The 27004-nt window shown below is 37.7% G+C and overlaps 1 protein-coding gene across 1 annotated transcript in view; it reads left to right on the top strand.

The window, feature by feature from the left end:
• The window catches only part of IPO5 (importin 5), a 41206-nt gene extending 14824 nt beyond the window's left edge, over positions 1-26382 (top strand). The window contains exons 8-25 of the mRNA XM_009891764.1: positions 1993-2080; positions 5252-5358; positions 7659-7783; positions 7873-7962; positions 8067-8240; positions 8459-8677; positions 9944-10027; positions 10826-10958; positions 11071-11192; positions 11722-11818; positions 12337-12509; positions 12967-13078; positions 13685-13740; positions 17494-17616; positions 18242-18461; positions 21867-22095; positions 23672-23813; positions 25622-26382. Of these exons, the coding sequence (XP_009890066.1) occupies positions 1993-2080; positions 5252-5358; positions 7659-7783; positions 7873-7962; positions 8067-8240; positions 8459-8677; positions 9944-10027; positions 10826-10958; positions 11071-11192; positions 11722-11818; positions 12337-12509; positions 12967-13078; positions 13685-13740; positions 17494-17616; positions 18242-18461; positions 21867-22095; positions 23672-23813; positions 25622-25708 (2381 nt within the window). The 3' untranslated portion in view covers positions 25709-26382. The remainder of the gene's footprint in view (positions 1-1992; positions 2081-5251; positions 5359-7658; positions 7784-7872; positions 7963-8066; positions 8241-8458; positions 8678-9943; positions 10028-10825; positions 10959-11070; positions 11193-11721; positions 11819-12336; positions 12510-12966; positions 13079-13684; positions 13741-17493; positions 17617-18241; positions 18462-21866; positions 22096-23671; positions 23814-25621) is intronic.
• Positions 26383-27004: the final 622 nt, after the last annotated feature.

Consider the following 27004-nt stretch of genomic DNA (forward strand, 5'->3'; position numbering starts at 1 on the left):
GCTGTAGTTTTGCTGGAGAGTCATGGCATGCTCTGAAAAGTGGGCTCATCCTTAACCTGTTTGTAAACATTCTATATATTGTCAATAGTTAAATTTTGAGGGCTTGTTGGGCCAATGTTGAAACTAATGCACAACTCTACATTTAAAAAAAAAAAATTCTTTGTGAAACTGTGCCTACTGGCAACTACATTCACATTAAACATCAAGAAGAAACATGTCTACAAGCTTTTGCAGGTTCTGGATATAATGCTGGCCAGACAGCTTTGGATAACAGTTTGTTCTCAGCCTTGCTTGTTCGTAGCAATGAACACTATGACATTTGTTTTTGGAACCCCATAGCATTTGTGGCAGGTGATGGTTGACTTTCATATTTCAGAGGTGTGACAATACATCATTTTCACCCGTGTGCTTACGAGTGTCTTTCTGAAAAGGTTCTGGGCTATAACGCTGGGGTTTTTTTGAGGAAATTCTTTCTAGTGACTAGTAAGTATATAGAATTCTGACACGTGGGCATCACACTACGAAGTTCATAGTGTCCATTAAGTTATCTTGATAGGTATATAAAAGCTCTCTGAAGTTTTTTGCAGCTGTGGTATCATCTCTGGCTGAAGACATGTAGCTACATCAAGCAAATCAATCTATAATATGATCTTTTTTTGATACTTGCCCCACAATGCTGTCAGTGAGCAATATTTTCTTCTGTCGTCAGTTGACCATAAGTTTCTCATCTGTCCAGATGTACGGTGAGGTGAGTTTGCTTAGGGCTGTGCCTCTATGGTAGATTACAGCAGTGCGAGTCTATTATGAAATTCACCAGTTGCAGTATACCTAATCAGTTACAGTAAATCTCAGCAGCAGCATGGACTGCTGTATGCCTTGTAGGTTTTGAGGTAGGTTGCTGTCAAGGACAGTTAACTATGATGCCTGTCTTCAAGATGTGTGGTAGACTGTCCTAAAAAGATTCTTGAAGCTCAAAGGTTGAGTATTTGACTGAAAACTTCTGTTTCCAGGGGAAAGTGAAGCTTTTTTGCATTGATGATGTTAAATTCAAGCAACTGTTCTGAGCTATTAGTGTAACATGAAGTGCAGAATACTTTAGAGCACCTTACTTTGCTCTGAAAGTGCAAGGTATATTTTTCACCCCTTGGGCTTCTGAAGTGCACAGGAACAGGCAGACTTATAATAGACAAATCGCTGCGCTCCCTCCTTTTGTGAGAACAACTCAGAAGAATAGGTGTTGCTTATTGCATAGTAGTTGAACGTTATGATAAAGATTGTGTAATAGCTTCTATAAAGACTTATACTGAGAAGAGCAGACAGAATCAACCTGCAGAAGCAGAAGTAGAAAACTGGTGGATTATTATGTGCAAGATATTTTCATGATTCAAACCAAAAATTTACTTTAAGTGGTGAAAAATCTCAAGTTCTGAACCATTACTGTGAAAGTAAAGCTTTATGCCAAGTGAACACTGTACATATAGTTAACAGAATTTATCATGTTGGTAAAACTAAGGGTGGAGTATTATTATTCCATAATGAATATAGTCTCTTTCATCAGTAAATGTTCAAAGGATGATGTCAGAGTTTCAGCAAAATGAATGAAGCATATCTGAGTTCTTAAAGCGTATAGTTCTATTTTTAACTCTTGCAAGGAACTTGGACTTTATTAAGGAATTTACTTTTTACAATCTTCATGATTTAAAAAAATCAAAATCAATATGCACTCAACTGTGTAAATACTCTCGATTTGAATGTTCTGAAAATATTTTTCTGAAAATCTGTTCTGAATTAGTCTGCAGTTTGATAGACTTGGTTATCTGCTACTGGAATCATAGAATCATAGAATGGTTTAGGTTGGAAAGAACCTTAAAGACTTATTTTTCTTCAGTTATTTTTTTGAAAGGAGAGAACTTAAAATTTATGCTTGTTATTTAGGAATCTATTTTAAGAAAGCAACCTGAGTTTAAAACTGTTTTGTTTTTTTTTTTTCAGTTCCTCAAATGTTAGCAATGATGGTTGACTTGGAAGAAGATGAAGATTGGGCAAATGCAGATGAGCTTGAAGATGATGATTTTGACAGGTAATTATGAAACTAGTTGTTTCACTATATTATCAAGACTGTGGCTAAAGGCAGATTTTTAAGTGCAGGATGCAAATGACTACAGTGCATTGCTTTTTTTTAAATAACTCTTCTAATTTTGTTCCCTCAGTCATGAGCAGTATATATGACTGTTCTCAGTTTATGTGTAGATTATTTAGGTACTATTCAGCAAATAAGTAAATTCTTTCAGTATTCCAATATTGCAGTAATTTAGTTCTCCAAATTGCATGTCCTATTGTCCGCTGTTTTGCACTGTTTTAACTTTTCAAACTTTTGTTTCTTCTGCCATTTATGTTACTCAGTTTAGAAGTCAGTGCTTCCTAAGCCTTTAAATTGAGGGCTTATCCTGAAGCTAGCTGGAAGCAAAGCTGAAGGATACTGACCTGTTTAATCCTAATCTCTTCATGTTTTTCTCTATCTGTGCCCTTGAAAAGGTGGTGTTAAAATAAAAAGCTGCCTACTTTTGAAAGGACATCAGAATGCATAGTGGAATTCCTTGCTGGATTTCATCTAGCTCAAAAACACTATGATTTTGCTATTATTCTAAATCCCTTGGTATGGATAGCAGTAGCTTGTCTTGTGTCTTAGGCGAGAAAGATCTACTAAACATGTCCAGTCTCTCTGATTTGCTTATTCCCGTGTGCTTTTTAGCTTGCTCTAACTTTCCGCTAGAATGATCACGGTTTGTCTACAGTATCCTGTAACATCTGCTTTTGTCCAAACACAATTAGAATGAAGTAGAAGAAAGCAGAAATATGTGTAGGAGACAACTGTCTCCACACTTCTGTAGAGACACAGATGTTCGTTTACCAGTCTAGATGCTTTTTTGCCACATCTGGCATCTCCTTCAAGGCTCAGATGTAATTAGTGTTTCGAAACAGTTTGTCACAGAAGACTTTGAGATCTTCATAGGAAGACAGGCAATAGAAGAGATGTTGATTTACCACTGAACTGTATAGTGACTTCTACTAGATATCAGGCGTATAGACACATTTGCAAAACTGATGTGTAGGAATGTATAGCAGAACCTGTATAATCTCTGCTTGACTTGGAATACTTTTTTGGTGTTGTTCCCCTTGATTATAGAATTGAAAATCAGCTGTCCTTTCTTCGCTTTCTCACATGGTAGACCAGACAGTCTTATCCTGTTTCATTTCCTCAACTTTGAAATTTTGTCATACAGGTAGAACGGTCAGACACTACTGCATTCAGATTTGTCGAGTATTTGTATCTTTTTATTCAAGTAAATTTCATGGGGAAATAAAATATTAAAGTTAAATCCTCATTAAGCCTTTCAGAGTGTGGAGTTTATTCAGATGGCATGTTTTAGGCAGCTTAAGTACTCTAAATCATCCACTTGAGGCATGCCAATTTCTCTTTATTGGCAGGAGAGTAACTTTCTTCTTCTAAACACAAGTTGGCTGCCTATGGATTTTAGAGTGAAAGTTTGCCTTTTTTTGTTACAAGTTGCAAGTAGAGTGAGCAAAGGTCAGAAAACAAGTTACGCTTGGCAACCTTAGCCTGAGGGAGAAGCCTAGCAGCTTTGGCCCTCAAAGTAATAAAGAGTGCTTGAGGCTTGGATGTAAAATACTGGACATCAGCTAGTCTCTGGTGATTGTGTGTGTGATGTTAGTTTTTTCTTTCAGCAGGGTCACTCATGTTACTATGTATTTCCTACCCCTGAAGTTCACCTTTGTTGAGAGTTGTTGATTAGCTGATGTGCAGGCTAACCTCTTCTGGTGCTGGAGTCTTTGTAGCTTCATAAGAAGACTGGAATTTCTGTGCAGTCCAAGAAACAGGCTAATGACCATCAGTCTGTAGCCTAGTTAGGGTGTGTTCAGATCTGACTAAGGGGGATGTGAGTCAGCCTACACAAAAGCAGCAGAGTGTATTTTAGCATTTCCAGTGTTTTTGTTGCTCTGGCTTCGTAAAGCAGTGAAATTCTAAAGGAGGAAAAGGTTAATCCAACTTCCTCTTTTCCTGGCAAAAACTTTGCAAACGTTGAAGGGAGGTGTGTGGTCATTTTTCTAAGATAGATTATCTGTTTCCTCAAACTGAATATATGAATTAATGGTTTAAATGAATGTATTAAACAGCTCAAAGAACATAATTTCAGATGAAAGCTACCGTTAACTGTAGTGAGTTTGCTCCAGTCTAAACCAGTGTGCCCATGCTCTCTTGTCCTGCTGGTGATGTATCTGTTTATTTGACCATGACTAATCTGAAGAACAAATACAATATTGCCAGTATCTTTGCACAAACACCTTTGTTCACAACATGTGAGTTGCTAGACTGTTTACGGTTTGCAATGAAACTTGGGCATTCAAGACCTCTGTTTCTGACCCAGCTGACTGATACTTGAAAGAACAGGGAGATTCATCCCTTTTTGAACCATGACTCAGTTTTTCCATCATCATGGGTGTCTAGGATGGACTAACCTTGAGTTAGTGGTAGTCATACCCAGTGGTAGTCATACCCAGACTGTAACAGTAGTTATCTGTGTCCAGGAAACTTTCTTGCTTTTCTGTAGGAAATAATTCTATTGGGTGGAACAAGTCACTTTACGCAGATAACGTTTGCCTATTCTCAGTTCTGGAGCTGGCTTAGAGGCACAAATTCCTCAGCTGGACTGGGTGTTTTCTGCCCGAGCCATTGGCAAGAGAATGTACTAGAATACTGCTACTGCAGCCATGCAAGGAAGGTCTCTGATGTGCCAAAGCTTGAATTCTGTTGGTTCACCTGATTCATAGCAAGTCTGAGCTGGTTTGTGTTCTCATGACAAAAAGATGATGGCCAGTATTATTGCTTAATTAATTTCAAATTTAGTTTCAGCTTTCTAGGTATGTGTAACTGTTACAATATTCAGTCTATCCCTTCTGTGCTACTAAGGCCCAAGTTTCTTTGCTACTAGACTTAATCGATGGGCTACAGATAATAAATATTTGGGAGGAGGGTAAATAATTATTTTGTGACTGGTGTGTTTGTGCTTTTAGGTTTAGTTGTGCTTTATTTACTTATGGAGGCTTATGTGTATTCAGATGATAAAAGTTCGAAGACTAGAACTGCAGTAAAGGGCACTTCTGTGCCCCGTTGGACTGTTTGTTTTATTGTAGATATCAAACCATTGATATTTCTGTAACTGATATTTAGCAATGCAGTTGCTGGTGAGAGTGCGCTGGACAGAATGGCCTGTGGCCTTGGAGGAAAACTTGTTTTACCTATGATTAAAGAACATATTATGCAAATGCTTCAGAATCGTAAGTAACTGCATTTTCTTCTTTTTTTTTTTTTTTTTTTTTTACAATTCTGTCCTTTCCAGGAACTTTGTTACCTCTTAAATCTTCATGTTTAGGTACTTGATATATTTTTATACACTTCCACTTTTGACTTCAACAGCAAAAACTGTAAATGCTGTGAACTTGGAAATTTATACCTTTTCTTAGACAGTGACTTATTAAACTTATGTACAGTGTATTACAACATTTTTCTGGAACATGGACAGCTGAACAGAGATGTCAAAAACAAAACTGTACATTTTCTTAAAACTCACAGTCTGTGAATTAAATAAGGGAAGACTTCTTTTTTACTTTAGAATATTCTCTCTAAATCTGTATACAGTGCCTCACAATACCTTAAGCGTGCCTAAACTGCCACGTGTTATTTTGTAGCTCAATTTTTTTGCTTTTTCAGAAGTCCTGTATTTAAGTGAAATTTTAATATATTACATAGAGGAAAATGTGTTCTTTTTGTTCTTTATTCCTGTAATTTGATGAACCAAAATAGAGAAGTCTGTGTGGTAGACTGCCTGTCTTTTGGTATGCTGATTTGAATGTTTCATGAGGTGGTTCCATATATTCTTATCAGTTGCCATGTATGCTTCTTTTCCTCTTAAAATACCTGTAATGCTTGGCTAGGTAATCATTCAAAAAATATTGTGTGTTTCCGTGTGCTTTCACTTGACCTGTGCTTTGAGCCTTTGAAGTAGAAGATAAAAAGTTCTGGGTAGTTTTCCTACTTTCATGATTTAAAACTCAGTCCAAAAAAGACTCTTACCATATTGGGTATGGAACATAGGGTTACTCAAGGAACCAACTGCAGACAGTGAACACTTGTAAAGTCTGTTTGGAATGAAATGTTTTTGTAAAGAAAGTTTTATTAAGCAAACAGATTAACCTGACTCTTCCAGTGTTAATAACTTCAAGGCTAGCAAATGCCCAGTTTTGTAGTACCCACAGAAAGATATGGAGTCTAATGGCTGTAAGACCTGACTCCTATGAAGGGGAGAGGTCATGCAGTTGATGCCCGATGCTTTCTTTCTGCTGGATCAGAGTTTTCCATAACCATTACTACTCTTTGGAAAAGGGAAATGCAATAGATACTGTTTGGTTGAGAAGATCTCACTGGGAGGAAAGATGAAGGCATTTAGATTAAAACATCATCAATACACTCAGAAATCAAACTTCCCCTTCTCCTATCACCACCGCCTTTCTCACAAATGTTTATTGAAATAATAATTTTAAACTTCTGAGTTTGGACTGGGTAGCCAGATGGTCCAAACATGATTGCATTTCATTTTGTAGTATCATTAATTTCAAGTCTGGAATGCATGCTAATAGTAATACAGAGTAACGAGAGGTGCAGGCTTAAGTAGGAACAACCAATGAACTTAAATAGTGTAAAATAAACTGCTTCTTCACTGTACCTTCTGTCAAGACAGTATTTCATCTCATCCTGATCAAACAGAAGCTTGAGTGTCAGGATTCCAGTGCTCTGAACTGTGGTGTTCTTCATTCCAGGAATTTAATACGTTACCAGTAATAATGAAATCTTGCATTATTTTGGGAAAGTATTTCTGTTACATGCCTGTCCCATAGTTTGATAAACCTGTTTGTTCTTGTTTTCTTCTTTGTAATTCCCATGGTTTCTAGCACAGAGAAAGATTGGGGGGGGGGGGGGGGGGGGGCGAACCCCCCCACCCCGAAATAGGCTAATAAAACTTGGAGTCAGGGAAAGCCTTACATCCCTAAATGGAATGCCACTGTTCTTAAACAGTCTTGGGGAGACTGCTGAAAGGTTTCGTACTAATTATTTGTTTTAAATTTAGATACTGTTTGGTTCACTAGACATTTTTCATGTCCTGACCAAAAGAAGAAGAAGGTATAGGCTGTTTTGATACCATAAAAAAAAAAAAATGGGGGAGAGAAAAAAGAAATACTGTCCTTATGTTTCCCTGGTTAGCTTATTTAATTCAAATGCAGTTCCCAGGTGTTAGTACTATGTACATACTTGTATCAGCAGTGAGAATTCTTTTTTCTAGGTCTGGATTTGGCCTGGATTAGATACTGAAATTTTTATGCCTCTCTGGAAGTATGTATGAGAAAAAGTGAAAAGTATTTAACAATCAGTACATGCATCAATTTCCCTTCCCTCTCCTATTCTTCACTCTTCCTTCTCCTGTCCTCGTCGTCCCCCCCTCAAAAAATGTGATTTGTTTTTATGGTGCTTTTTAGTTTCCAAAGTGAGTAACATATTTGTTTGCATTTTTACTCTTGTGTAGCTGACTGGAAATACAGGCATGCTGGCTTGATGGCACTCTCAGCCATTGGAGAAGGTTGCCACCAACAGATGGAGGGAATTTTAAATGAGATAGTAAATTTTGTTTTGCTATTCCTTCAGGATCCTGTGAGTATAATTCTATTCATTATTTCAAAATGTTTTCATTACTGCTCTCATGACTACTTGTTAACTATTTGAGGGAAATACTTTTTCAGCATCCAAGAGTAAGATACGCTGCTTGTAATGCTATCGGACAAATGGCAACTGACTTCGCACCTGGTTTTCAAAAGAAATTTCATGAGAAGGCAAGTAGTAGAATAGTTTAAAAAAAAATAGTGGTAAAACTATGTCCCCTTCAGAAACTTGTTCTTCTGAAAATAAATGTGGTTTTGGTTTGGGCTTTTTTCAGGTGATAGCAGCTCTTCTGCAAACCATGGAGGATCAAGGCAACCAGCGCGTTCAAGCCCATGCAGCTGCAGCACTCATCAACTTCACTGAAGATTGTCCCAAGTCCCTGCTTATTCCATATTTGGATAACCTAGTGAAGCATCTTCATTCCACTATGGTGATAAAATTACAAGAGGTATAATATACTGAACAAATTGTTTCACGGAGGGTAGCCTTGTCACATACACAGAATAAGTATAGCTGAACTAAGAAATAAGCCAATATACATATCTGCTAATGTTGGTCTAGTGACAAGAAATAGGATACATACAAGAGCACTTTTTTTACATTTGGCGTGCTTTTAAGCAAAATATTGCTTTAGAAATATAACATTTTATTCTTTCTTTTTCCAAGTTGATACAGAAAGGCACTAAGCTAGTTCTGGAGCAAGTTGTGACTTCAATTGCATCAGTTGCAGATACAGCAGAGGAGAAATTTGTTCCCTACTATGACTTATTTATGCCCTCTTTAAAACACATTGTTGAGAATGCTGTTCAGAAGGAATTAAGACTCCTACGAGGAAAGACTATTGAATGCATCAGCCTAATTGGTCTTGCTGTTGGTAAAGAAAAGGTAAGCTTAGATCTTATCTAATGGTCTAAATATATTTTTAAATGCCTTTGTTTTTTTGCGGTGATAATATTGGAATTAATATATTCGCTTGTTAAACATACAGCTATGTTGTTGCTGATTTCTGTGCTTCTCTTCCTGTTTTAATTTCTGAGGTGACTGTCTTGCTGTTTAGATTCACAAATTCACAATAGAATCTTACGAAAATATTACAGCTTAAGCTATTCTTGTCACAGTGAAATATGTTAAAATCAAGTATTTTTTCTTCATTTGTTTTTTTTTTTTTTGGCTTAAGAGAAATTCTGGAGCATCTCATTTAGGCAGTGTCAGAACAGTGGGTAAAATGTATGTAGTTCAAAGGAAACTTAGCGTAGTTTTTGTATGTGGCTGCCTGAAAGTTTAAATGTGCTTATAATAGAACTTGAAGTACTTGTTTGTCATGAGGCGTGATGTATTTGGCAAGGTTTGGTTGGTTTGGGGTTTTTTTTGATAAGTTGGTTAAAACTTGTCTCTCAAAGTACCAAGAAACAACTGTGAAGGACTGTATAAGATTCGAAGTGATGTTCTGATAGCAAGTTTACATTACGGTTTACAAATTTTCATTTCATTGAGTGAAGAAAACAGAAAACCACACTTCAAAGTAAAATAATGCGGTGTACACGGTACAAAAATACTAATAGCTCCCCGCAAAATTACCAGCTCTTTCCTTTGACTTAGAAAGACTACCAGTAAACTTCCCATTCACGCAACTAAATTTTAAACATATTTTAAACATAACTAATGTCTAATAAATTATTCTTGGAGGACTACTGGGAACATGAGGAGTGAAAAGAGGGTAGGTGTAACATTGTTGGGGCATTTGATGTGACCTAAAATATTACTAGCTCATGAGGAAGTAAGTCCTGCTGTCAGCTTTTATCCCAGTTCCATAAGGAATCTAGTAAAGACAATATCTGGGGAAGTTAAGATTGTTAGAATTTTTTTTTTTGTGAGTATTAGTATTTATTTATGTAGTGTTTTATTTAAATAGTCCTCTGCTTTCAAGCATATGAGCAGAGGGTACAGTGAAGCTTAAGACAAGAATGACTTGGTGATGCTTCGAAAAAAAGAACTTGTGGTTTCACTTCTATCTGCATTTCAGTCTATTTCCAGCTATAGCTTGTGTCTTGATAGTGTGTTGGACTTAAATGTTTATTTAAATTGGTGTTAAGCCTCTGAGAAGTAGCCTTTTAATTTGCCTTTGAAAACATAGTTGTTTCCTATATCTAGTTTATGCAGGATGCATCAGATGTAATGCAACTGTTATTGAAGACACAAACAGACTTCAGTGATCTAGAAGATGATGATCCACAGGTATGTTAAATTTGTGTCTTTATACTGCATAGCTCTTTGGTCAGTATTAAAAACGTTCTTTGTACATGTGACATGTAATTACACCTTCAGACTAATTGTTCAGCATGTCTTAGAAAAATTGAGATTGATTGCCCTAAGATGGCCTTAGAATCTTTCACAGAAGTGTGTTTGGGAAATGAGACTTCCAGGACCTATATTTGCTGAAGAAATGTCAGCATGTGGTTAATCATTCCTTGTCTATTAGTAACTACTTTGTTTACTCTGTTTGGCATTGTATGACCTATTCCCTTGCTGTCACCTTCTTATAAATAGTTCAACAAAACTTGTTAGACAGCTGTTCTAATGAGTGGAGAGCTATTTTGACTTGTGTATCTGAAAACAAATACTCCTGTGAAAACACAGTACTGCACTCTTTTTTGCTCTCTTTGCTATTTTCAGGAATGTGGCTCAGTAGTAAATTCGGGAAATTATTTATTTCAAAAGGAAACTTACTTTTCAGGACAGTCATGACTGCACTAAAGTACATCTTATACTGTCACGTTTTTACATATATAGCAACTTTGATCAGAGGTACTGTCAGTGCATTGTTACAAATAAAGACTTGGGACAGGTCTTTTGAAGATGCGTTTTTATATGGATTGCATGTTGGATGAGTTCTCTTTGAAATAAGTTTTATGCACTGCTGACAAATTCTTTGAAAAAGTCCTATTGTATAATGTTCTTCCATTACACTTTCCTTTTAAGTATGCATTAAAATAAAATGTGGGACATGAAAACTCTGACTCTTCTCTTTTACAGATTTCTTACATGATCTCAGCGTGGGCCAGAATGTGTAAAATTCTCGGAAAGGAATTTCAGCAGTACCTTCCTGTTGTCATGGGACCTTTAATGAAGACTGCATCCATTAAACCTGAAGTAGCTCTTTTAGACAGTAGGTTTAGCATAATGTTGTGCTTGGAAAAAATACTGAAATAAGTGATTTTGTAGCACTTTTACATTTTTTTAAAAAAAATGTCTCCCCCCCCTGCCCCTCTGTGTAACAGCACAAGACATGGAGAATATGAGTGATGATGACGGTTGGGAATTTGTAAACCTAGGAGATCAGCAAAGTTTTGGAATTAAAACTGCAGGCCTTGAAGAAAAAGCAACTGCATGCCAGATGCTGGTGAGTGATCGGACAGTTTTGGTGTTCTATGTATTGCTGCACAATTGAGTATGAAGCTAAAATCTGTAACAAAAATATTCTTTATAGTATCAAATGAAATCGTTCTGTTTTTCTTTGGGTGACAGTGTTAAGTTTGAATTTCGGACACTTCATTGCATGTTACTTGTTTGATTAAAAATAGTTTCTTTGGGTTGGACCTTCAATTTTTAAGATGAACAGATAGCTTTCCTTTGTTAGCAAAACTTTTAAGGAATTGCATATGTTAAAGAGTAGTTCCTTTTTGCAAATACTAATGTTTCTGAATTCAGTTTGAAAAATATGCACCTGTACAATGAGTGAGATTCATGGTGCTATTAGGATTTCTTAAAATACCACAGTGAAGGGGGTAGGTAAATGGATATTGCACGTGTTTTAGAATAAATTTTAAAAAATTTAAACTTCTAACAATCTTTCTCACCATTACATAGTTGAAAAGTATTCATAACAGAATTTTCCCTTGAAGGTGGCATTTCTACGCTTTGTGTTTCAGGTTTGCTATGCAAAAGAGCTAAAGGAAGGATTCGTGGAGTACACGGAGCAAGTTGTAAAGCTGATGGTTCCCTTGTTGAAGTTCTATTTCCATGATGATATCCTCTTAATGAATTCTACTGTGAAAATGGAAACTTAGTTTGGAAGAATCAGTTTTACTGTTTTCCTAAATTAATTGGAAGTGTTACTGTTAAAATATTCTGTTGCTTTATAGCAGAAGTGGTTTCTGAGAACATTGTTTTACACGCTATTTTAGGCAATGTATCCTACCTTTTCCCCTAGTTTCTTTTTAAATAAGCATGTCCATAGTGTTATAAGCAAACAGTAGAAAAAGTGATGCTTGTGCCAATGCGGTGAAGGAGAACTTGGATAGCTTTTCTGTCATGGCCTGAAATGGGCTTGAAACAACTTTTAGATAGCAAATGGTTTAATTTTCCTATAATCTTAATCTGTATCTAATTAAGAAATCAAATGCGCTGGATTGTAATTAAAAAAACCCAAACAAAACAATAGAACATTTCAGGTAGAAAGCTAATAACTTCATTATGGTGATGGATGCTTAAATTCTAAGTGCTCTATGTTGGCCTTCATTGTTTTATTTCCTTAATAATGAAACGTGTTCGAGTGGCAGCAGCAGAGTCGATGCCCCTCCTTCTTGAATGTGCTAGAGTGCGTGGGCCAGAGTACCTCACACAGATGTGGCACTTCATGTGTGATGCGCTCATCAAAGCCATTGGGACAGAACCAGACTCAGATGTTCTCTCAGAAATAATGCATTCTTTTGCAAAGGTAACTTTCTTCCTTACGGATTTTGTGCCATTACTGTTCATAGTTTTTTATGGTAAGAAAGGACATGTGGATTATGTTCGTTTAAACGGCTGGAAGAAATGCAAGGCTTCCTCCACACCAGTTTTGGTTTGACTATAAATGTTGTTATGGCTGATCGAAAAACTTAGTTGTACTTTGTTTGGAAGAACCAAAATACCAAAGTATTAACCTAAAATAATTACCAGATTTGTTCATTTTTACCTCAAACCACTGAAGTTATGTGCTTGAAATGTACCGTGCTACTATGCCTTACTCGTATCATTTGAGCATTGATAACAGTATGAATGTTCAATTAATATTATTTCTGCTAGTGATCACTTAAAGAAGAGCATGTATTAATATTCTCTTGTGTGCTTAGATTTCATTGAAACTGCTCATGTAACTTAAAGTTGAAAAGCTGATCGGTTTATTTCACCAGTGCATTGAGGTAATGGGAGATGGATGCCTTAACAATGAACACTTTGAAGAACTTGGAGGAATATTGAAAGGAAAGCTAGAAGAGCACTTTAAAAATCAAGAATTAAGACAGGGTAAGTTAACACAAATTCCTGTTAACATGTGATAATGGTTTCTCTTTAAAGCAGAATTTCTAATAATTTCTGAACACAGAAAAAGAAGCGTAGTTCAGATTACTTTAACTTGCATATTTATTTAAGGTAATCGGTCTTTGAAACGACAGAATGCGTGCGTTATATTTGTAAGCTTTGGGAGGATGAAGATGGCATCATCTGCTGAAATACTGTGGTTTAATCAAAAGTTGATGGACAGATTTACTTTAAGACAGTGCATATGTCTATGGTGTCATTTCTGTGTTTATTTTTTTTATCTGAAGTCTTTGCAGTTTTCTTAAAGCAATGGTAGTTTCTTATTTCTATGCACTTTTCTTGTCCTTGTGGACAAGCTGGTGTGTTTATTTCCATCTCATGCACATTTGCACATTCTTAAACTAAGCTGTCTCATTATACTTCTTGTTTTTCTGTGAAAGCTCTTTGAAGCTTTTTAAAGACAGAAAATTCTTGTTTCATTTTCAGCTAGTTTCCTATTTTTTAAGTTTGTTTCTGCATCATTTTTCCCTTTCACAGGCTTCTTATGCATTTGTAGATATGTAATGGTTTAATTTTTATTTTTTAATGTAGTGAAAAGACAAGATGAAGACTATGATGAACAAGTTGAAGAGTCATTACAAGATGAAGTAAGTTGGTTTGGGAAGTTTCTCCACTCATAAAGCACCAGGATGGAAATGCAGTACACAGATATGCTACGCTACTCAGTTAAAGCATAGTGCATCCTCACAATTATTTGTTCCTGGAATAATGTCCTGTTACCATATTCCTTCAAAACTTCCCCTAAGAAATGGGTCACACTACATGTGTGAATTAGAAAATATGAAAGGTTTCCTTGTCCAGTGTACTGAAGGAAGAAGTTCAGGATATAGCTCTTCATTTTTTTCATCCTCTCAAACAGTTCTTAGATGACTTTAAATAGTCTGCTGTCAAATGCTGTATCAGTGGTAATCTAAGGCCTAGCCATGCTGACTTGCTTTTTCTTTGTGCCTTATGACCTAGGTGCCTCTTAAGCTTGAGCGTACCTCTGATACCTAGACCTCTGACACGTCAGGAGCCTGTCTCAGAATAGACCTAAAATAGTGTCAAAGGAGGACAGCAGGATGAATAGCTGGCATAATGTGTTTGCTTATGAGAGAACACCAAAGTGGCTACTTATCCACTAAGAAACCAAACTAACTTTTTAGTTTGAAGTGGAGGTGACGGGTGAAGAGATATGATTGTTCTGCTAAATTGCCATTGGTATGGAGAGAGTAATAAAGAATAAGTCACTGCTGCTTATAACATGAGACATAAAGGATTCTCGGTAAATTTAAGAACTAGAAGATTTTTTGCCACACAGTGCAGGTGCGAAGTTTGTGAAGTTGAACTGTGAAGCTTGTTTACATGAGTTTAACCTGTATGCAGACTCCAGAATATATCTTGGCAGATCATGCACCCATACTTTCTCAATAACAATGCAGTTCTTGAGCCCCTTTCCTTTGGGAACATTAGGGCCGGCATCCAAAAGGATAAATTTCTGGCACTTACGTACTTCTTGGGATCAAAAAATAACAAAACTTAAGTTATGAGCCAAGAGCCTTTCCTGATTTTTAGGCCTTTTCTTATTTGCAGTGTTTAGTGTTCATTCTTGTAGACGGTGAGTTAGGCGGTTTGTTATCTTTTCTTCTTATGTGTCACTCTAGTGATGAGAGAAAATGCTAGCAAGCAGCAGTTTCAGAAAAGCTGAACCCATTCTCTGCAACAGAGTTGCAAGGCAGTTTTAAAAATGCTTTAACTTGTATTTGACCTTGCTGATTTTTTGAAAGACTGCAAGGAGGACTTGTCTGCATTACCCTGTTAAAGTAGGAGTGGGACCAGAATGCTGCTTGCCATATGGACAAAATTACCATATGGTAATGAGTAACATTTGGGTGTACATCTTTGGTCCTAGAATATGTAGCCCTTACCTTGGGGCAGCAGAAATGTAAGGGAGTACAGAAGTTGTGAAAGATATTCAAAAAGTAGTTTCAGTAAGATACCCAGATATAGCCCTAACTTAGGCAGTAAATAAACTGCCAATTTGATCGAGGGTAGGAGAGGGCATACACAAAGCAAGTGTTATGCTTTCCCCCTGAGCATCTGTTATCAGCTCTTAGTAAACAGGCAATAACAGGCTAGGTGGACCTTGCGGTGTGCTGCAGCAGTTCTCTACCTCTGTTTTCGTTTGTGTGTATGTTCCAGAGTTATTGCTTGAATTATGCCTTGACAATGCAGAAGTTGTCTAACCAGGGAGGGTTTAAATAGCCAGTAGTGGGAAGCTGCCAGCTGCATAAGAAATGCTTATTAGTTTCTCACTAGGGACCAGAAACTAGCTGTATTCTGTTTTCCATGCCTGTTAAAGTATGAACTGATTAAAGGAACCACACTGAGTACAACAGAACTTGCTTTAAAACAAAGTTAAAGGATTTTCCCAACACCAGTGTGTCCGGGGAACAAGCCTCACTTGCAGATATAATGTAAATTGATAGCTGAATCTGAGCTAAGGATTTTTACTTTACCGGTTTGATGCATTAATTGGGCAAGGTGAAAAATGAAGTTAAGCGATAAGAGGAGAGGATTATTATTCCTTATATTGTTGCCACAGTCTTCCGTCACAAAGGCAGTTATCCATTTACTTTTCAATAAAAGCTTGTTGCGATATCTGTAAGGTACAGAAGAGGGAAAAGGGCTTTCTGTCTTCTGTAAAGGGAATCTATTGAAGCAGTAAATTTGCCCAAGACAGTGTTTGTCTTCATAAAATTTTTGTGTCCCTGACACAAACCTTCAAGCCCTGTGCAACTGAGTACTAGCAATCGACTTACATTTTTAAGAAGGATAAAAAGGAGGACCATGGGAACTATCAGCCAGTCAGTCTCACTCTGAGCCTGGTAAGATCATGGAACAGGTTTTCCTGGAAGCTATGTCAAGGCACATGGAAGACAGGGAGGTGATTAGAGACAGCTGATGTGACTTGACAAAGGGCAAATCATGCCTGGCTAAGCTGGTGGCTTCTATGATGGAGAGGTTGCATTCCTGGATTAAGGAAGAGCATCTGATACCATCTATCTTGATTTCTGTAAGGCCTTTGACACAGTCCCACACCACATTCTTCTTTCTGAATTGGAGGGATATGGATTTGATGGATGGACTGTTCAGTGGATAAGGAATTGTCTGGCTGGCCATGTCGAAAGAGTTGCATTCAGTGTCTTAATGTCCAAATGGAGATCAGTAAGAAGGGGTGTCCCTCAAGGGTCTATATTGGGACCAATACTGTTCAATATCTTTGTTAACAACATAGGTTGTGGAACAGAATTGCGCTCTCAGCAAGTTTGCAGGTGACATTAAGCTGAGTGGTGCGGCTGATGCACACGAGGGAAGGGATGCCATCCAGAGGGACCTGGACAGGCTTGAGCGGTGGGCCCATGTGAACATTGTGAAGTTCAGCAAGGCCAAGTGCAAGGTCCTGTACGTGGGCTGGGGCAGTCCCCAATATCAGTACAGACTGGGGGATGTATGGCTTGAGAGCAGCCCTGCTGAGAAGGACTTCTGGATACTGGTGGATGGAAAAAAGGCACATATGCCAGCAATGTGTGCTTACAGCCCAGAAAGCCAATTGTATCCTGGGCTGCATAAAAAGAAGCATGGCCAGCAGGTCGAGGCAGGTGATTCTCCCTCTCGGCTCTGTCCTCATGAGACCCCACCTGAGCATCCAGCTTTGGGGTCCCCGGCACAAGAAAGACATGGGCCTGTTGGAGCGGATCCAGAGGAGGGCCACAAAAATGGTCAGAGGGCTGGAACACCTGTCCTATGAAGAAAGGCTGAGAGTTGGGGTTGTTCAGCCTGGAGAAGAGAGAAGGCTCCGAGGAGACCTCATTGCGGCCTTTCAATATATAAAGAGGGCTTAACGTGAAAGATGCAGAGAGACCTTTCACCAGAGCCTGTAGTGACAGGACAAAGGGTAACAGTTTTAAACTAAGAGGGTTGATTTAGATTGAACATAAGGAAGAATTTTTTTTATTATTAGAGGGGTGAAAGACTGGAACAGGTTGCCTAGAGAAGTTGTGGATGCCCCATCATTGGAAGTGTTCAAGGTCAGGTTGGATGGGGCTTTGGGAAACCATGGCAGGGAGGCTGGGCTAAATGATCTTTCAAGCTCCCTTCCAACCTAAACCATTCTATGATCCTGTCATTCTGTGATTAGACCAAGAGTTGAAAAATAGTGGACTGTAAAAGGATTGGGTTTACAAAACCAAATCATTGAACAACTTTATTCCATTAGTTTAGAGACCTTAGCATTTCATGTGACTTCCACTATTTAAAGATCTTCAGTCTTAATGCAAATTGTATCCTTTTCCTATCAGGATGACAGTGACGTTTATATTTTGACTAAAGTATCGGACATTTTGCACTCAATATTCAGCAGTTATAAGGAGAAGGTACTGCCGTGGTTTGAAAGGCTACTTCCACTAATTGTCAACCTAATCGTAAGTACTTTGCTTTCTTTTAATTTGATTATTTTTTTTTTCTGATGTGTTAGTAGGCCTTCCATGCTGGAATCTTAGACAACTTCGTAGACAGAATGTAGTAATTACTCTTTTACAAAATAGAGGCAGTTGCAGGTTTATTCTGAATCAGGTATGAAGTTGTTACCCTATGCTTTTTGAACAGCCGTGCTGCCGTACTACTAATTTCTGTGTTGCAAGACCCAGTTGTGACACACACAACTATTTTGAGAAATTTAATTTGCCTGGGAGTGTCCAATACTCTCTGAAATGGATTTCAAGGGGAGGGCCAAAAAAGTGTTGCAGACTAGCGGGGGAAATGGAGACTGAACTAGGTAACAGAGTGTGAAATAGAGGAAAAGGATTTAGCCTAAAATCATTGTTCTTTAATTAGCTCAGACATTCACCTTGATTTTGTTTTGTTTATGGTATTGCTGCAAGTATCACTACAGGAAAATCATGTATTTGTAGGATTAAATATAATCTAGGAAGATTTTAACAAAAATACTAGACCACTGTTACTATGATTGTTCTGTTGATATAATCATTGACTGTACAAAACCTACCAATTGTAAGGTGACTTAAACATGACCTGGTTTTGATGCAGTGTCCGCATAGGCCATGGCCCGACAGGCAGTGGGGGCTGTGCATTTTTGACGACATTGTAGAGCACTGCAGCCCCTCCTCGTTTAAGTACGCTGAATACTTCCTGAGGCCAATGCTACAGTCGATATGTGACAACAGCCCAGAGGTTAGGCAAGCAGCTGCCTACGGTGTTGGAGTTATGGCACAATTTGGTGGGGACAGCTATCGTCCTTTTTGCACAGGTACGTACATGCATCTGATAAAACTATTTGGATGTGTGATTCTGGGGGAAAAAAATAAGAAATAAAAAATTGCTCACCTTTTGGTTAATGAGGTCTTTTCCCTTTGGCAGTGAAATAGATTGCCAGTATAACCTGTGTGGCAGACTGGTGATGATTAGTAAAGTACCTGAATTCCTTGGGCTTTTAATGATGTTCTGCTTAGCAGCATTTCTGTTGTGGCACTTGCTGCTTAGCAAACTTGATTTTATTTTTTTTTTTTAATATGGTCTGACATGCAAATGTTCATTTCATAAAAAATAAGTTTCTGGTACACACCTGTCTCATAGTTGCTTTTTACTAATACTAATGTGGTTACACGTTAATGCAAACCCCTTTGGATGTCTGGAAAAATTATACAAGTAGACCTGTATTAAGGAGTAGCCTAGAATACAACTAATGTGGCGCTCTGCTTTCCCATTATATAAAAAGAAGGAGCCTGATTTCTGTGACTAAGAAATGAAATGAGTATGATAATGCCTGTCAGAAACACTTTGTCTGCTTTTTTTTCTGAATGTCTCGAGTTTCTCTAAAACTTCAAATTCATCTTGAATGTAAAGAAATGATTGTCTGCGGGCATTCTTCTTGCCAGTCAACAAAGTTAATTTTGCACACTAAATAACATCCCTTATCAGAGGGTTTTTTCCTTTTTTTAAGAAAATAGTCAGCTGTTTCAAATATGTATTTTACATGAATCTTAAATGAAAGCTGAGTTAAATGATGTAAGAAAATAAGATCCACGTGATAGGGATAAATTAGGGCTTTAACACAAGTCTTGCCTACATCAACAGAGCTTGGAATTTCCACTGTTAATGTAAATGTAACTGTCACATGGTGACGATCAAGATAAAGTGCCTTTTAAAAAAAAAAAAGAAGCAGGGGGGGAAACCTTACAGTGAAACATAAAGAGCATTAAAATTTAAAATTGTCTAGAAAAATACTTCCTAAAAGGTTTTGGGTTTTGTGAATTTTTTTCAGTAAGGTTTTTATCTCTTGTCCCAAGACTAGAGGAGTAGAGACTGAGGTCAAAATAAGTCTAATTTTGGATTTTGGGGGGGTTTTAGAATCTGTTGAAGTCTAATTTTGTTTTTCATTCATTAGACTTTAACTTGGTCCACTTAAACAGCTTTGATCCTTTTCTTTGTATTTAGACAAATAATCCTTGATTAAACCCAGACACTTGGCTTCTGCTGTAGTTGGATATTTAGATAAAATAACCTTTTTACTTTACAGTATACAGCTTATTAGTAGGCACCTCAAAAGTATTTTAAATAGTTTTGTACGTACCTGAAAGAACATCATGACTTATTTTAATAGATGAAGATGTGCTGTGATTAGAAACAATGTAAATCTATGGCATGAGAAGCTTTCTAGCCCAAAGGTTTTACTGTCTTCTCTGAAAACATCATGTTTGTGAGCTTCTATTTATAATTTAATTTCTTTACCGATTAATATATAGCACTGGCGTATTGTTATTGCAAGTTTGTAGCTGTGTATGAAGACTTGAGACTATTCAGAAAAAGCAGATGTATTAATACGAGCATTTTTGGCAGTCAGTTGAAAAATACAGGAATATAGGGAGCACTTGTAAATGGCACAAAAGCTACATTATGATGAAACAAAAAAAATTAACAATAGAATTAGTGAAGAACAAAGACTGAAGGAAGAGCTACAGCAAATCAAGTAACTTTCGAAGCAGAGTTACAAGGTTACAATTTACGTGACTGTCACTGTTGCTTCTATTTCTTATGTTGGTGGAAGAATATAATCAGTTATTCTCTGCAAATACTGTATTAATCAACTGCATGTGTTTCTTCCTAAATCGTATCAGTGGCCTCAAAAGTTTTGGTGGTGCAAGAGGTCAGAGCAGTCAGTCCTTGGAAATAAATCATTATTATTATTATAGAAGATGGTCTTTTATAGTCAAAAGGGTTTTTCAGGGATTATCTACCACAACATCTATGTGAGAATAGATCTGTTTTCTACGCAAGAAGAAAACTTGTCTGATAAGCTGTAGGGAGGAGACTATGCTGATTGAATTTTTGATGCCCTCCTAATCTTATGACTGCAAGGATGCACATACCTACAGTGTCATCCATTAGTATCAAGGAAACACAGATGAGATTTAGCTTCAGCAGTCATGAAAATCTGAGCTATAAAATGCAGACTCAGTTTGCCTGGACATTGTAGACTTCTATGGAACAAATTCTGCTTTGCAGGAAAGTCCAGCATTGTAATCCTACGTTCAATATGCGAGTTAGTGGGTCTGATGACCAATGTTTTTACAGTTGTCATGTTTATCAGCCCCATAAAAGCGTTTTCATCTAGCTTCAGACAAATCATATTTTTCCATAGCTGCTAAATTCTTCAAAAATCTAATTCAGTGAAGTTAATATAGCAAGTGTCATTGTGTATGCCTCAACTGCAAAGCTGCTACTTACTCATCAAAATGAAGTAGTGTGAGATCTCACTCTTCCTTGTAATTGGAGTTATTTTGAAGTGTGCTTTCTGCACAATTCCACAACCTGTTTTCTGTGCTGATCTAGAGTTTCACAGCTTTAGCATTATATTTTTAGCAGAAGACCAGGGGGACAATTATTCCTGCATGCATGTAGGGTGCTCTGAAGTCTGCATGGACACTAGTAACTAAAAATGTGACATTAATATTCATTTAGAAGTGTGCATGTGGTTACCCGCATGACTATTAAAAAAATGTAATTGCTATTAACCTAGCAAGAAAATTGGTATTTTTCCTTGATGTTTGATTTTTTTTACAATCTATATCACGCCAGATGGATTCACCAGATGAGATTATTCCTATGAGCTTTTCCTAGTGCACCTTTTAGTGGTGGGAAGTGTATACATATATATATGTATGCACAAGCAATAGATGTACAGCAGGCATACACTGTAGACATGCACTACAGTCCAAATTAATGTGAATGTCACTGTATCAGTGCTTTTCACCATCCCATGTTTATAGAACCTGTTAGATTAAAAAGATAATGCTTGCTATCTGTTTTTACTATAAATTACAATGTCTTGTATATTGTAGACTGTGTTACTCCAATTGAGAGACACAGGAAGATTTATATTTTTTTTCCTCCTGAACTTAGAAAACAAATACAAACTTTTGCAGTAGCTGTGTTCTTGTGTTTTCTTGCATAGCTTTATCTGGTTTTCGTATGATAATTATTGAGCAGGGAAGAACCTGGAAGTAGTGGGACATTGGGATGACTGGATTTTGGTGCCTGGGACACAAAGTCCCATTTTTAATATGTGCAGTTGTCTCATGTAGAATTTGTGATGTTAATAAAAATATAACTTGATTGTGCATTAAACTTTATTCTTGTTTTGTTTAACAATTAGAGGCGCTTCCATTGCTGGTGAGAGTCATTCAATCGCCGGATGCCAAAACCAAAGAGAATGTCAATGCAACAGAGAACTGCATTTCAGCTGTAGGAAAGATAATGAAGTTCAAGCCTGACTGTGTAAATGTTGAAGAAGTCCTGCCGCACTGGTTATCATGGCTTCCGCTTCATGAAGATAAGGAAGAAGCTGTTCATACTTTCAATTATCTGTGTGACTTAATTGAGAGGTAAGGCAAAGTCTTCACATTAATGCAGAAAGTAAGCCTGTTTGCAGCTTCTTTCTTTGCATTCATTTTCCAGAACTCAGAAACTGCCAGGTTAATCTGCATATGCTTTAGAGAAGATAATTCGGAATGTCAGAACTGAGCCTTCCACGATGTTATTGCTGTTTTGGTTTGTTTTTTTTTTTTTTTTTAAACAGTCAGTGTTCTCATCCTAACTAATATCCGTATGGCTTGGGAAAAATTCCTGTCTGCTTTATATGTACATGATGGGAAAGGATCAACTGGGAACGTCTCCAGAAAATTTCAGGAAAATTTTTGATACTCTGCTTACATATCAGCATTAATAACTGATCAGGTCTTTTTGCTTAAGAGTAGCACATGTGCCCTTGCAGCCTTCTTTTCGTAACCCTTTAAAGTAGTTTTGCACCTCTTTGCTTTCCAAAAGGTTGAGTATCAACAAAACAAAGTATGAAGCAGAGAAATAATACAGATAAATTCATGGCACAGTGCAATCTCCCTTATTAAGTTTGTAATACTGATTTCAGTTATTACCGAAAGCATCTTGTCCCACAGCTTGTTCTTTAGATTTGTGCTTATAGGTCAATAGAGAAAAAATACTCTAGTGTGGGTGCAAGTTGCACTTCATAATTGAGTGGAGGAACGTCGGCTTCTGAATCATAATGTAGTAGTCACGCTCTGGCTGACACTGTATTGTGTCTTAGTAGAAAAGTAGAAAGGAAATAACTTGGCTTTCCTACAGTCTTTTCTACTATGGGAGTACCTTGTATCTCTTTGGTGCTTTACCAAGGCAAGGTCTCAAAATGGGTGGTAGCAGCTATGAGGGCTCTGTACTGATAATAGTACAGTTGTGCAGAGGCACCACAATAATACTGACATGTATGCATATACCGACATAGATAGAAATGAGGAATTACAGTACTAGCACACTTTTGTACCCAGCTCTGTGCGGGTGGCTCAGCCTTGCTACGTACTTTTCTGGCGCTCTGTCAGTCCTACATTCACAGGCTGTGCGTTCCTGCAGGGGTAGGTGGCAGGGCTGGAAGTAGATCATGTTTTCCACTCAGATCCCTGCTTGCCAGCACTCCTCTACTCCAACACTTGGCAGGGAAAGACAGAGCAGAACTGCTTACTTGCTGTGTCAGTAAGAGTGCTGACAGAGAGCTGAAGTCACCGGTGCTCCTGACGCCAGTGACACAGCCTCCTCCCCCTTGCAGCACTGGGAGAAAGAGGATTAAGCCCTTTTAGACAGAGTATTTCTGTCACGCTATTTACAGTTCCTTCTATCTGCATGGAACTCAAGAGTTGTGTAAAGTTCAGAACTTCTTCCTGATAAAGTGTAGGCTGATTGAAGAATCAGCTGGTTAAATATTAACAGGAGAGGGAACGTTCTGTCAGCAGGCAACAAAGCTTTGCATGCCTATTCAGCTGAGTGAAACTTAGATGTAAATAAACAGGTTTAGAATAAGATATTTCAAAATCACTCAACTGACATGTAAAATGCTTACATTATTTTAGTTAAACATTGATTTGTTTGTAATCTGTATTTTGATTGTAACAGCAACAACCCAGTTGTCCTCGGTCCCAACAACTCTAACCTTCCCAGAATATTTGGTATAATTGCGGATGGTGAAATTCATGAAGCTATTAAACATGAAGATCCATGTACCAAGCGGTTGGCTAATGTTGTTCGCCAAGTGCAGGTAAATAAATGTTTGCTTAGGTGTAAAGGGAACATTTAAACTCTACTTTCAGAAGTAACCAAACAGTTAAACCAATTTTGAGAGCCTTGCCTCCTTAGAGAATACTTCAACCAGTGATCTTGGAGATCCTTGGACATTCCTTGAACCATTAATGATAAAACTTGGTAACATTTGCACTTGAATAAAATCTGTCTGTTTTGATAAACTTCAGAAGCTTATTAAAACTTTTTTTTTTTAATCAAGATATATGCAGCTAGATGGTTAGCATGCTAGCCGGTATTAGTTATTTGTGGATTTGTTTTTTTGTTTTTTCTTTTTCTGAGCCAGAAATTAAAATCTGGAGAGAAATCTGCCTATCTTTGTATAAGTGTACTGTACTGCGGGATCTAATCCAGCGCGTGGTTCCCGTAAGGGTCCCCAGCACCCTGTGGTGACTTACTAATACAGCAGAGGCTTGGGATCTTTGCTGGAGAGCAAGTGCAAACCACAAGTAATTTTACTACTACAAGTGCAAATGTAGGCGGCTGTTCAGTGTTTTCCCTACCTTAGGAAACTGCCTCAAGGTTCACTTCTTTTATGCCATAATGAGTACTTACGGTGCTGGGTGATGAGGATGTCCAAGTATTTAAGATGCATCTCCCTACGCTGTTGTAAGTGATAGTGCTCGTAGGACAGATCTGATCCAGGGCCAGATGTTATCAGGCAGACTTACTTGACAGTTGCAGCGCCTAATGATAGAAAGTAGCGTGCCTGGCAAGCGTATAGCTTATAAAAATGTGTAGAGGATTTGGAGCAGCAGCTGTTCAATTATTGTCCATTCTACCTGGCATGCTTTGGCAAAACTCAGGTTCCAGAATTTTAGGAATACATGATTTTGGAAAGGATTCGCTTGGATGGGTGTATCGGCCTGTGAGATCCGTTATGTCTATTGGCTATCACAAAAGCTAATCTAAAGACCAACAGCCAGTCACCCGCAATTTTTTTCCTCTTATTGTCCTTCTAAAGAAAGCTGGGTGCTAGTTGCTTCCAGCTTCTATTGGTAAGTGAATAAATACCCCAAACCTTTTTGAATTTTCATCATTTTCTGGTACCATTAGAACCAGTCCTTACTGATGGTGACTTTAACAGCTACTGTGTTGGTCAAGGGCTGTGGTAACACAGGTGAGGTATACTGAGGGGCAGGAAAGTGTGGGTTAACATTTACCCAGGTAGGTGCTAGGTAAATTCTCTTCTCTCTGGGAGGTAATTTACCATTCTTTTCAGGAAAGGGTAATGCCATATGTTGCCAGCAGAATTTTGCACGTACACACATAGTGTATGTAGCATGTCGTGCTGTAATCACAGTGCTCCCTTCCTCTGAATGTGTTACGGGTGCACCAGTGCCCAAAAGATATGCTTGTATTTAGGTATGGTTCAGTTTTGCCTGGACGTTGATCTTCCAACTTCGGTGCAAAATGGAGCAAATGGTTTAGGCTATGGTTAACTCACAAGTGTCAATTGTCATTTGACCCACTTAGTTACAGAGAGTTCCCAGGAGTTTCAAATCACTTCTGCTGCTGCTATTTAACCAGAGCTTGCCTCTGTTTAGCATTTTAGAGCATCTGTAGTTGAACCTATGTAGGACTGTGTATGGTCTTTGGCATATATATTACAGGGATAAGAACTGAAGATTTCCGTCTGTTCTCTTTGGCATATATATTACAGGGATAAGCCCAGTGAATGTAGAGCTTTGCAAACACATGGAAGTTTAGTGTGTGCCTTAGAAACTTGTCAGCCTGCATAAAGACAACTTTTCATTTGTTTTCTAGACATCTGGAGGACTGTGGACAGAATGCATATCACAGCTCAATGCAGATCAACAGGCAGCCATACAGGAGCTCCTGAACTCTGCTTGAAGGGCCTTAATTATCATCTGCAAGAAAACTAACTCCAAATAAACGTTTACCCTATTGTTTAGGTTTCTTTTGTTTCTTTTTTGAGTAAAACCAGAACTGTAGTGCGTGTAGGCCATTCTTCTGCAACCTACAGGCAGTGGCAGCAAGAAGAAGCATTCTTTCAGAACGGTGTTTAAATCGGTTTCTATCCCACAACACGGAAGAAGTTTCCTGTAAACCCTACAATAGCACTGAAGAGTATTTTTCTAACAGTATAAGCCATCCATACGATGGTGAAAGGGAAACAAGTTGAATTTTCTCATTAGACATAATGAATTAAGAAACAGCTTTAAGACCTTGTATTCAGCAGTAGATGTACGTTATAACAGATAAACGTTTCTCTACATCTAGTGTTAATTGTATTAATTGGAGTGTGAGTCTTTGTAGGGTAGAAAGTGTCCTTCTGCCCAACAAGTTAGTAGATCAAAAGATGAAAAACTGAAGACAAACATCGAGCATGAAGACCTCATTGATCGCACTTTCAGATTCCCAAAAACAACTTGTACAGTGACTCAATGAGGAAAGCTGTTCAGCTTCCAGCCCTTGAATGTGAAGTCTCTTTGGCATGTCTGACAGTATCTCATTCACTCCTCAATAAATGACATTGAAACACAAGAAGCTTGTGTAGAAGTTCAGTGCTGTGTGGTTCTTTTGATTTCCTCTTGTGAAAAGATGCAAGTAACAAACTATACAAGTCATGATTTTATATATGAAACTTTGTATATTGTTGGCTATTACAAATTTTATGCATTTTTTCCTTGACTTTTTAACAAATTTTTCACCCGAGTGTGTAGACTGAAAACTTAATGGTATTCCTTTTATGACGGTAAATTTACTTATCTTGACTTAAAAATGTTTTCCATGTTTGGATGCAATTGCATTTCATAACTTATACAATGTAGTGTTTTTCCAGCTGCAAATGGGCAACACGATCTGGCAGGCAGCGATACTGTTATAGTAGTCTGTGTTTCGTTTAAAACGATCCAATAGTTGATAGCCTGACCTGAAAGAATCCAAAAACTTTTCAGGACTTTTTGGTACTGCAAGAGCGATACACCATTTACCAGCTAACGTACTCTGTGCTTATGTTTGCTGGTGTCTGATTTCTAACAAAGGTGAGTGACGTTTTTGCCCTCTGTTACTTTGAAGATGTTAGTATATGCATTGATCTTCAAAAATTTTGGTCGTTTACTGTAGTTGTTCCTCAAGTCAATCTCAATAGTCTCTTAAAAACATACATATCATATCGAAGAGAGT

Source organism: Charadrius vociferus, unplaced genomic scaffold (assembly GCF_000708025.1).
Source record: "Charadrius vociferus isolate BGI_N301 unplaced genomic scaffold, ASM70802v2 scaffold110, whole genome shotgun sequence".
Taxonomy (NCBI): Eukaryota; Metazoa; Chordata; class Aves; order Charadriiformes; family Charadriidae; genus Charadrius; species Charadrius vociferus.